Below are 13,078 nucleotides of genomic sequence, written 5' to 3' on the forward strand. Positions count from 1 at the left end.
TTTTTAGGCAGGCATGTCATTTTTGGGATTTAGTGTCTGGGTGTCTAAAAAGTGTACCTGTCAACTTTCAGCTCTGTAGCATGTCCAGAACCCCTAAAAAACAGCATTTTTACTATATTTTCTGTAATATGGCTTCTCTGCGGCTGGCTTTTTTTCTTGCAGACATTTTACGGGCATTTTTTGGGTGTCTTTGGAGGCATGTGCTTCTTAAAAATTATAGGAAAAAAGCTCTTTTTTTTTTTTTACGTTTCTGGACAGACAAACAAAGCTATGTGAGACACACAACACTGCACACATGGGAAAAAGGAAATATGTAAAAAAAAAAACACAGGAAAAGGAAATTAGGTCACAAGACATCAGATTGTGATTGGCCAAATAAAAAGTTGCCTCGCGATTAGGTCGCGTCAAAGTCGCGCTAAGTCGCGCCAAAGTCGCGTCAAAGTCGCGCCAAAATCGCGTCAAAATCGCGTCAAAGTCGCGCTGGAAGCGACGCTACTTTAGTGGTAGCGGCAGTGTGAACCAGCACTCAAACCACAAACAAAAACGGCACAAAAAACAACACCCAAGTGATGTGAACACAACAGGTCTCGTGCAAAAGTGGGTCAATGTAGAAAGATGAAACACCAACACCATAAGACTTAATAGGTACCCCTTACCAAATGCTGTGTGGAAAATAGCAAAAAGCAAAGGGACACCTATCCCAGTGGAAATGGCTGCTTACCAGAAAGGACCTTATGGAGAGCGTAGAAAGAGGGGGGGACCCCAAACATGCAGACCGGGTGAGCGATGATATGTCTAAATACTCTTACCAACTCCACAAATAGATGAGCAGGGGTTCGAGTAACTCAGCTAGGACCTCCACTGTGAACTCCGCCAACTCCACAATTATGTAGGCAGGGGATCAGATACAATCAGCTGGGACCTCCGCTCTAAAATACACATTGCAAGCTCTGGTGGTCGACAGGTTTGGCTGAGAGTTACCATCTATGATTTACAGATTCTTGTGGATGAATAAACTGCAAGTACCACTTTGGCAGACAGACTTGCAGTTTCAATGGGCTGCCAGGGGTGCTGGTGAGCTCTGTTGTAGTCCACTGACAAGGCCTTTGGCTTTGAAACAGAAAGCCCATACAGAGGTACAGGCTGAAAGCCAGAGAACATCTCTGTAGGAGCCCACCTTGCACCCCTGATCTACTGATGGCAGGTGAAATGCTTTCCAGACTCCTGCAGGAAAAAATAATAAATGCACATTTTTTATATTGCAAAATTATGTGCATTTATCATTTTTTCTATAAAGGTGAACTTACATGTTAAAGAATATGGTGCTGCTTCCAACATCCATCCAGCCTGCTCATTAGAAAATAAAGGATCAGCACAACAGAGATATGTGATTTCTTTGTATTGCCGTGTTATCATGTACTTCTCACATTGTGAAAAGGAGAATCACTTTATATAGGACTGAAAATAGTCATCTTTATCTAATGGACTTCTTTCTATTGTTACAGGTGTGCTCTTTCTGCAATATGGGGAGGACACCAAAAAGCTGCAGATGCCGAATGAAATAACCGGTGTAGACACCATACGTGCCCTGTTCGTAAGTGCCTTCCCTCAGCAACTTACAATGAAGATACTGGAGTCCCCCAGCACAGCCATATATATTAAAGATGAGGGCAGAAATATCTATTATGAATTAAGTGATGTCAGGTGAGCAAAACACCCCATGTTGTTTTAATCATGTATATTCTTGTGTGTGTGTGTACTCAGTGGTGTATTTGGGTTTCGTGCTGCCCTAGGCCTGACTAAACTTATGCACCCCTAATTTAATTATGACCCATCCCCCTGTAAAGGCCACACCCCTTCTTGTTTATGACCCGCCCTGTCATATGTAAACCACAGACCACAATATATTGGTGCCCATCAGTGCAGCCTCATCAGTTCCCATAAGTTCAGCCTCATCAGTGCAGCATCATTAGTGCCCATGGGTGCAGTTTATCAGCACTCGCCATTGCCGCCTCATCAGTGACCATCAGTGCAGGCTATTAGCGCCCATCAGTGCAACCTATCAGTGCCCATCAGTCCAGCCTTATGTCACTGGATTAGTAAGATTACTCCTTTCTTTCAACATATTTGGACTTGTGTTTGCTGCCACTGATTGTAATCATAGGATTATTTCACTTATTTGTATAATGACTGGGAAGCCCATAACCATTATACAAATATGTGGAATAATCAGTGGCAGCAAACACAAGTCCAAATATCTTATAAGATTGGAGTAATCTTACTAATCCAGTGACATATTACGATAGCACGTATGAGGTGAGCAAGTCCAAAATATTATTGCAATAGTATACAATTAAAAGTCTTAATTGTATATGATGCAAGTCAGTATGCTCGTTCAAGGACAAGGATGTTTAAAGAAATGAAATTATATTATTGACATGATGCCTGCCATACCTGGGGGCGGAGGAGGGTAGGCAGAGCATTAGGCTGCAGCGTCACACATATTAGCATTGGCGGCCGTTGGGCCAGTTATATTAAGTGTGGTCGGCGGCCTGCGGCCTGTCCGAATGTCCTGACCGGCCGGTATTTTCATACCAGCAGGTAGCAGTGTGACTGCTTTATGGGGGTGCCAGACTGATTTGCCTCCTGGACCCTGCCCTCTGGCCCAATTCACCCCATAAGACTGGCACTATACTAAAAGTGTAGCGTAAGCTGGCGGGGACCCTTTTCGTGCAGGAGCCGGGAGAAGGCTGTTTTTTTTTCGTGCAGGGTGCAGCTTTTTTGCTGCCCCCCTGCAAAGTGCCTCGCTAGGCCTAGGCCTTGTTGGCCTAGGCCAAGATACAGCACTGTGTGTACTGTATGTTATATTTTCCCTGCAAATTCCTACTAGACTGAGAAAAAGTTCTCACTTTGTATTGGATAGCTTGCTCTTCCCAAAGGCCCCTTTCACACTTGTTTGACTCGTCCTGCAACTTGGGACTGCAAAGTCGCATGACGAGTCGTACCCCATGATTTCCAATGAGTACCATTCATATCTGTGCATATTCAAGTTGCAGCGACTTCAAAGTAGTCCCTGCACTACTTTGGTCTGACTTTGATGCAACTTGAGTTCCGTAGACCTCAAGATTACACAGGAATTGCTTCAAGTTGCATGTCAAAGTTGCGCGACTTTCAGGTCCTACAAGTGTGAAAGGGGCCAAAGTGTTTTTGCCCCAAACTAGAATGTTCCAGGTAATCATCAGCACCAATGCAGGGGTGGGTCCTATAGCAGGAGGAAGTTGGGCCCAGGAGGGATGAGAGCCTCATATCATTACATCCCTAGGCCGTGCCACATCCCGGCATTCCTCCTGGTAGGATTGGCTTTTTCTTTTCAACTCTAACCCTGACCCTCAGAAAGGGAGTGGAGGGAACATTGTTTATTGTGAGTCATGTATTTTTTATTTTTTTTTTCAAATGCCTGAAGCAACCCTTGAAGTGTATCATATCATTATGTTCCTAAAATGTTAAGAAGCCAGTTAGTCTTACTTCTCTTGGTAAACTTCAGAAACTGCACTGTAAATGCTTCATCCTCAGATTTATTGGGTTTTGGTTATTCCTCTACACGCACTGGAGCATACACTGTCAACACTAGATCAGAACAAATGATGATTATTAATATTCCAGGCATTCACAGCCCTTGATACTAAGTCAGCCATCATGGAGGGTTGAGGCAATTTAAGTACTGCAGCAGAGACATTAATATTCTATAATCTCACCCTTAGGACTCATTCTGAGTACCTCATTATCATTATCATGTGAAATTACAGCATTACACCAGGGCACATGATTAAGATCGTGCGGCATGTGCAAATAATGTAAATTAACTGTAATGACCAATTTTGTATATATTTTTTTTGTTTGTATTTTGTTGTTTGTTTAAACTTTTTTTCTGATGCTTAAGGAGATTTTGACCTGTAAGCAATTCTTTACAATTTGCCTGTGGCCAGGCTATGGACAGTCAAATATTTAAAAAGGCTTAACAAGCAATAAATGAGCATTATAGCAAGCTCAGTAACCTCTGCAGCTGCAATCACTGTGAAAAAATGCATCCTCAAAGTTCAAAAGCACAAAGAAGCACTGGAGTTGCTTAAAGTTTTTGTAACCTAAAAAAAAAAAAAAAAAAAAGAAGAAGAGGTCCTGTTCCCTTATAGTAGATTAAACAGCACAGTGCTTGTAATGTCTGTGATGTCCTGACTACGATAATCATGGCTGCTGAGCCCTGAGCACTGTGGTCTTCCTGCGTGCCTCTGTCCTCTGTCCTCCCTCCCTGCCTGTCAGCTCCTGTGTCTTTGTCTCTGTCTTAGCTCCCCCCCTCTTGCCGCTATTAGTAGAAATAATATATTAGAAATTTCCCTGCCAGCCCCTCTATTATATCTAGGCATAACATGCAGGGTTGGTTTTTTTATTAAAGTGATTGTAAAGTCTTGTTTTGTTTAAAAAAAAAATATAACAAACATGGTATACTTACCTCCTCTGTGCAGTTGGTTTTTCACAGAGCAGTCTGGATCCTCCTCTTCTCGGGTCCCTTGCTGCTGCTTCTGGTCCCTCCCTCCTATCGAGTGCCCCCACAGCAAGCAGCTTGCTAAGGGGGCACACGAACCGAGCTGCAGCTCCATGTGTCCATTCAGACATGGAGCTGCCGTTCGGCCCACCCCTTATCTCTCCTGAGTGACTCACTGACTTTGATTGACAGCCATGGGTGCCAATGGCACTGCAGCTGTATCTTAGCCAATCAGGACGGCCAAGGGACTCGTGGACATCGCTGGACAGAGAGGGGGCACAGGTAAGTATTAGGGGTGCTGGGGAGGCTGCTACACACAGGAGGCTTTTTATCTTAATGCACACAATGCATTAAGATAAAAAACCTTTCTGACTTTACAATTCCTTTAAAACAAAGATTGTAAATACTTTTTTAGCGCTATCTTCAGGCCGGTCACGTGACTCCCAGTCAGTCTCCTACTCCGATCCAAGGCTGCAGCATGAGAGGCCAAGATCTCCCTCTGACGTCAGCCGGGGAGGTCAAGTGGCCGCTCAGCCCCTCCTGCTGTATCCCTGGATCGGAGTAGGAGTCACGTGACCAGCCTGAAGATAGCTTTAAAAAGGTATTTACAAGCTTTGTTTTATTAAAACAGTAACCCTGTGTGTTATGCCCAGATATAATAGAGGGGCATGTAGGGAATTACATGTTTGTGGTAACAACCACTTTAAAGGTTTTAGAACTTTGCACTCCCCTCTCCCAGAGCCCTTCCTCTGTGTGTATATTATAGATTAAAAGGATGGTAAACTGCTTTGAGGGGGAGAAGTGTTTCTTCTTTGAATTTTGAGGATGAATTTCTCCACGGTTTCTGCAGCTACAGGTCAGTGAGGAATTGGTTTAAAAGTAAAACCGGAGTAAAAGAAATATTACAAATGACATGAATATTCTGTATTTTATGCAAATAATGTAAAATAACTAATGACCAATTTTGCGTATATATATATATATATATATATATATATATATATATATATATATATATATATATATATATATATATAATAACATATCACTTCTTAGAGTGCATTCCTTACAGTGCACCTGTGGCCAGGCTATGGATAGTCAAATATTTGCATACACATGCAGTAAATTAGCATTATAGCTATCCCTCAGTAAACTCTGCAGCTGCAAACATTGTGAAGAAATGTATCCTCAACACTCACAAGGAGGCATGGCAGTGAGCACAGGGCCCACTACAGGACGATGGACCCTCAGGCCACCCTCATTAAATCTGTTAGTGGTTGTTTGAGAAATTCACACCAGTGGCCTGCTGGAGGTGATTTTGTAGGGCACTGGCAGTGCTCATCCTGTTCCTCCATTCACAAAGGAGCAGATATCGGTCCTGCTAATGGGTTAAGGACCTTCTACGGCCTGTCCAGCTCTCCTAGAGTAACTGCCTGTCTCCTGGAATCTCCTCCATGCTCTTGAGACTGTGCTGGGAAACACAGCAAACCTTCTGGCAATGACACATATTGATGTGCCACCCGGGAGGAGTTGGACAGCCTGTGCAGCCTCTAAAGGTTCCAGGTATCTCCTCATGCTACCAGTAGTGACACTGACCCTAGCCAAATGCAAAACTAGTCAAAAAGAGTCAGAAAACAATGAGTAGGGAAAAAAATGTTAGTGGCCTTTACCTGTAAAATCATTCCTATTTTGGAGGTCGTCTCATTGTTGCCCATCTAGTGCACCTGTTGTTAATTTCATTAACACCAAAGCAGCTGAAACTGACTAACAACCCCCTCTGCTACTTAACTGACCACATCAAAATACCAGGAGTTTATTTGATTTGGTGCTATTCTCTGAATAAGAAGTGTTCCTTTACTTTTGAGCAGTGTATTTAAATACAATTATTCATATTTATTGTATTTAACACTTATTGAAGAGTTAAAACATTTTAGGCTTGGCCTCAAAATAATCAGCTCATGTCAAAATATCGAAAAAGACAGATGGATCATCCTGGTTTATATTGACAGCAGAGATTTGTGTGTGTGGCCATGACAGAAAAAACATCAATTACACTTCCATGGATGAATCCATTAAAGAGTTAATGCATCTGTAAGTGGCACTTCGGTTATATAGGAGATGTGGAGGTTATAAGAAATAACTTTACAGTTTCTGGAAAAAACTGAAATATCAGTCTTTCTCTGGCAGTTCACATTGCCATATGCGACACGCAGGGGGTGTCAATTAAAAGTTAACGACACCCCCAGTTGCGATCGCATATCGTAGTTCGATCTGCAAGTTTGCACAGAATCGGATCGCACGAGTGTGAATTTGTATGGTTTATTCACACTATAACACGTGTGGCAAAAGTGCATTGTGAAAACGCACAAAGCCATCTGTTTTTAAATGCAGTGTGCTGTGTTTATAAAAGATACAATATAAATGTAAAATACTTAAATTGTTACTAAACCCACAACAGTAAAATCAGTCTGTATATGCAGTAAAGCATGCTTATTAGACTCATTGTGGAACCTAAGGGGTTAATCCTCTGCTATGTGTAAAAAGGCTGTTTGATCCTGTCTTCTCTGATCCTCCCCCTTCTTCCACTGTCCCCAATCCATCAGTACAGAGCCTTAAGGGCAAACTGCACATGCTCAGTTTGGTGAGTATTGCTAGTGCCTTTTTTTTTTCTTGGGAGAGTACATGTGATCAGCACAGGGCCAATCAGCACTGTCCAGAGAGAGGGCCAGGGGTCCTGCATCCTCATAGGACAATCAGGGGAGAATGAAAACTACTCATGCAAGCTTTAACCAGTGCCCTGCTGGACACTGATAGAAGTAACAAAACTGCTTTAACTGCTGATGAGAAAAGGTATTTAGCAGTTTATATTTATTATTTTTATTATATTTACTAAAATAATTGCATTTCCATGTTCTGTGTACTGTGGGAGAATAGATATAGTGAATGCAGTGTCCTGGGTTTAGTAGCACTTTAAAGCTCCATTCACACCTGTTGCTTCCGGGACTCACGATAAAGCGCATAGAGAGCACATGTTTTGCTGGGCATTTTGCATCATGGTTACAATTAACGGCACCCCAACAGCAGCAAATGCGCTACAAATGAAAACAAAACGTGCAGTAAAAAAAAAAAATATATATATATCATCTTTCAGTTTTATTGAGGTCTCTGTTCCTGCTGGGGAGATTTTCTTTCACTTCCTGTAAAAGTTGCCCACACAGGATAGGGCAGGAAGTAAAAAAAAACTCCACAATTGAGACAAAAAAAAGCAAAAAATAAATAAATCAGAGTTTCCCACCCTTCTCAACTCTGGGGGAAAAGGTTGGGTAGACTTCTACTTTAGGTTGAGGTTCTGGGCAAAATAAATCATGGACACCAGAAGCTGAAGACAAATAAAAAAAGTTTGGAGATTAGGACCTTTTGTTTTCATTCTCCTGTATGGTGCCATTGCCCTGCGTTGGTATGCAGAAAGCAAGTCTTCAATCACATACTTTCATTTGCATAATAAGTGGGGATAATTACAGCGGTGGCTGTGTGCTCCCTGTAGATTTTACACCGTTGTCCTCAGAATCCATGCAACTATTAGCGGAACGCACAGATTTACATTCCCATCTGTGTCTTTGACCCATAAAGTGCAGGTCTGACAGGCTTATGTTAAATTACCAGCCTGGTGAGTCCCATATAACCTTTTCTAGAATTCATCATAGGAGGTCTTCTGACCTTACTTCTTGATCCTACCTGCTGCAGAGCTGAACCTCTTGTAGCTCTTAAATCTCTTTATAAATGTCTTTCTGCACATGATAAAAATTCAGGCCTTATAACTAAGATATCATTTTAAGAGTTAGGTCCCTGTATTACACATACTTGATGGCTTCACCCTTAAAGCGGAGTTCCGGCCTCAAAAACAACTTTCTCTTACGTCCTCCGACAGTCGCCGCGTCTTCATATTCGTCACATATGGGGTATTAGACTTTGCTCCGAAGGAGTAGCTAGGCAACAGAATATGTTAACATTAAAGCTTTTAACATATCCCACCCTCAAGGGGTGGTCCCCTCAGTCAATACCCTCCTACTTCCTGCAACCATATCTCAGTTTTAATGTCTAGCTTGTCAGGAGGAGACTGCGTTGCCTTTTCGGCGCGGATGCGTTTCCCACCCCTCATGTTTGCACTGCTTTGGGACGTCCCCATATGTGACGAATATGAAGAGGCGGCGACTGTCGGAGGACGTAAGAGAAAACTGAATTTTTGTAAAATCTTACCTGTAAAATTCCTTTCTCTGAGTCCTCCGACAGTCGCCGCCCCCGCCCCTCTTTTGGGGTTTGGTTGTATACTCTACTGCTATTCCACTAAAACTGAGATATGGTTGCAGGAAGTAGGAGGGTATTGACTGAGGGGACCACCCCTTGAGGGTGGGATATGTTAAAAGCTTTAATGTTAACATATTCTGTTGCCTAGCTACTCCTTCGGAGCAAAGTCTAATACCCCATATGTGACGAATATGAAGAGGCGGCGACTGTCGGAGGACTCAGAGAAAGGAATTTTACAGGTAAGATTTTACAAAAATTCCGTTTTTCACCATCCGCTTGCTTTTTTTTACCTGAAAAAGAATTGGATAATTACTTTTTTTTTTTATTTACTTACCTTGTTTTTAAAGAAAATATACTTACCTTCCTTCCTCTTCCTCCCTCTGCGGCCCGCGCCGTCTCTTCCTGCATGCATTGACTCCTGGCAGATGAGCGTCATCGCTCCCAGGAGTCAATGCGCCTGCATCGGCCCCGCTCGTCACTTCCAGCGCAGGCGCGTCATTCCTTGCTAAATAGCTTCTGGGCATGCCCAGAAGCTGTGCAGGGATGACGCGCCTGCACTGGAAGTAACGAGCAGGGCCGATGCAGGGCATTCTGGGACTCCAACGTCACCGAAGAGGACAACGGAGAGGATGCTCCGGCTTCAGCTGCCCACACCTGAGATGGCAGCGCTGGACAAGACATTTTCAAGGTAAGTATTTCTTCTAAAAGGTAAGTGCAACCCAGGACAGTTCAGAGGCTATCGTTGCTGAAATGCACTAGCCATGACTGTCCCGGGGGGTATTTTTATCTAAAAAATATTTTTCAGGGTGGAACTTCCGCTTTAAGTCCCAGTTCACATATGTGCGATGACAGACATTGCATGTGATTCGGAGCACACTGCTCTGAAAATCACATGCAATGTCTGTGCGATGCGAATTCAGCCATATAGATTGTATGGCTGAATTTGCATCGTATTTGGACACAACACGCACAGGACCCTTTTTTGGGTCCTCAGCAGAATCGGCTCACATGGTGGTTCACACCTATGCGATCCAATTCATGTCTGAACTGACAGTTCGCACTGCGATATGCAAACTGATCTGGGGATGTCGTTACCTTTGTATTGACACCCCCAGCAATTTGCATATGGCAGTGTGAACTGCCTGCAATTTGAATGCGATGTGGGAACCTGCAGTGGATTCGCAGGGTTCCTGCATCGCATATATGTGAACAGGCACTAAGTGCCCACTGTAAAGTTTGTATTCTGGTACCTCTATGAAAATAATATTCTGTATATGAATTTTTTTTTTCACATGCCAATATTTCTATTTTCTCCACCTTTACATGAAGGGCAAACTAACAGGGGGTAAACTCTTATCCAAATGATAAACCAAGGATTTCAAACTGGTGGCCCTCCAGCTGTTGCAGGAGAACAATCCCATGAGGAATTGCAAGGCTGACAGTTACAAGCATGATTCCCATAGGCAGAGGCATGATTGGACTTGTTGTTCTGCAACAGCTGCAGGGCCGCCAGTTTGATATTCCCGATTTAGGGCTCTTTCACACGGACGTTCCGTATGTCCGTATATCACCCCATCCATTTGCGGGTGATATACGGACATAATGCATGTCAATGGGATTGCAGATGTCAGCGGATGACCATCCGCTGACATCCGATTTGTGTCCTTTCAGTTCTGTTCCGTTTTTTGAAACGGAACAGAACCCTATTTTTCCTCCGTTAAAAAAACGGAACTGATGCAAAATCGGATGTCAGCGGTGTCATCCGCTGACATCCGCAATCCCCATAGACTAACATTATGTCCGTATATCATCCACAAATGGATGGGATGATATGCGGACATACTGAGCGGATGACACAAGTGTCATTCGTGTCCGTGAAAAAAAAAGTGCCGCAGCGGAGATAAAAAACTAAGCGGCCGTGTGAAAGAGCCCTTAATCCTTTTTATTAAAAGGAAAAAAAATACTGCTGTAAAGCTGGCCACACATGTTTCTTTTTTTCCGTTCTGCCAGTGGAGTTAAAAAAAACAAGGTGAATGGAGGAATCCCCCTGCCAGGACTTTGTATTCTGACAGCGGCACTCGCCACAGTCAGAACACACTGATCAGCAGCTGCAACTGATTGGCTGCAGCTGATGATTGAAGGAAGATTTTTTATTGGGGAGCCCACACACTGATCAAAATGGGTCCTGTCCCTTCTGGACTGGCCAAATTTAGATCAGTGTATGGCCAAATTTACTGCCAATAAAAGTTAAGCAGCCCATAGATGAGGAAACTTGGCCAGCAGAACACAATGAATGATTGCTGCTGGTGGCTATAGCTGCCGGCAGTAATCTCATCTAAAAGAATCTCATGGGCTGGTTGTACCAAAGTCGATTGATGAACCAGCCTGCACATAGATGGATTGAATCTTGTCTGTTCCCTGCTGAACCCGACAAATTTCGATCTTTGTATGGCTGGCATTAACTGGTGTTTAAAGTACAGGTGGAGGTAAAGTTTATTTTCAGTTTTGAATAGAGTGGGGAAGGGTTAGACCACCTGTCCAGTTTTTATTGCCAAACAGATATCCCTCCTGCACCCTCACCTTTCATGGCTTGGGGAAGGTGAATGGCCACTGGTGATACCATGAAAACCCAACCTAACAGAAATGGCTAGCATATCCAACCTTTACTGAGATCCTAGTTATGATAACCACTTGTCGACCGCCCGCCGCAGTTTTACTGCAGCAGGCTAAATCAGCTGCGCGAAACGGCGTAGTACTATGTCAGTCGTGCCCGTGGTGCTGAGGAGAGAGCAGCGGGGATGCTGATGCATGGGGCCGGCAGCCGCGATTGCCGCCGGTCACCTACGATCATTCCCCACTGGAAGGGAAGAACGGTCAGCTGTTATAAACACAGCTGACAGTTCTTCTCTCTGAAATGATCACAGAGCGCCTGTGATCCTTCTATATAGGATCACAGTTCTCTATGTTCATTTCACAAGCCCCTCCCCCCACAGTTAGTAAACACTCCTCTAGGCTTACACTTAACCCTTTGATCACCCACTAGGTTAACAACTTCCCTGCCAGTGACATTATTACAGTAACAGTGCATATTTTTAGCACTGATTACTGTAGTAAATGTCACTGGTCCCCCCAAAAGTGTCAAAAAGGTCAGTTAGGGGTCCGATCTGTCCACCGCAATGTCGCATTCCCGCTAAAAACTGCAGATCGCCACCATTAACAGTAAAAAAAAATATATAAATATAAATAAATAAAAATGACATAAGTCCCGGTTCACACTGAGGCGACCTGTGAGGCGACCTGGTCGCCTCACAGGTCGCCTCCCATACAGAAGCTATGGACCCGTTCTAATAGGAGCGACACAAGTCGCTCCGACTTAGAAAAAGGGTCCGGAGCTTCTTTGGGGCGACCCGGAGGCGACCGCCATAGACTTCAATGTTATGAAGTCCGTGGCGGCCGCTCCGAGGTCGCCTCCCGAAGTCGGATCGCCCCTATGTGAACGGGGCCTAAATCTTTCCCCTAGTTTATAGACACAATAAACCAAACAATAAACCAAACAAAATACGCTTTTTGTTTTTTTTTTTACCAAAAATATGTAGCAGAATACAAATCGGCCTAAGCCCCGGTTCACACTGAGGCGACCTGTGAGGCGACCTGGTCGCCTCACAGGTCGCCGTAGGTCGCCTCCCATAGGGAAGCTGCGGACCCGTTCTAATAGGAGCGACACAAGTCGCTCCGACTTAGAAAAAGGGTCCGGGGCTTCTTTGGGGCGACCAGGAGGCGACCGCCATAGACTTCAATGTAATGTAATGGAATCCGGAGCCAATAAATACTCAGGACTTAATTTTCCTTTATTAGTGACCCAATTCTGGTAAAATGTAGCTACTTTGATTTCCGAGGCTTTCTCCTTGTAGACCAGTGTTATAACACCATAGTTTAGGAGACCGTGTGGGCCCCACCAGTCTGTCACCTTGAGAAAAGGGACCACATTGTCTCTGAAATGTTGGGGGTCTTATAGTCTCTGCTGCTCAAGTCATGCTATTACTATAACCAAGATCTCAGTAATCTTTGATGTGCTGGCCATTTTTGCTACATTACGTTCGTTCACTGTCTGTGTCCCTGGTAATGAGAATCAACCTATTTGTCCTGGTTAGGTTTTCCAAAATTTTAGAGTTGTCACCAGAGCGAGAAATGAGGAAAACTCCTCCAAATGGGAGACACGTTTCTATGAAAACT

General features: G+C 43.8%; 1 protein-coding gene across 8 annotated transcripts in view; it reads left to right on the plus strand.

The window, feature by feature from the left end:
* Positions 1-13,078, plus strand: part of KIAA1217 — a 958,874-nt gene that overhangs the window by 740,689 nt on the left and 205,107 nt on the right. For all 8 annotated transcript variants that reach the window (XM_082258357.1, XM_082258354.1, XM_082258356.1 and 5 more), the window contains one exon: positions 1,506-1,704. In XM_082258357.1, coding sequence (XP_082114483.1) covers positions 1,506-1,704 — 199 coding nt within the window. The remainder of the gene's footprint in view (positions 1-1,505; positions 1,705-13,078) is intronic.

Source organism: Pelophylax lessonae (assembly GCF_965119305.1).
Source record: "Pelophylax lessonae genome assembly, chromosome: 5".
Lineage (NCBI taxonomy): Eukaryota > Metazoa > Chordata > Amphibia > Anura > Ranidae > Pelophylax > Pelophylax lessonae.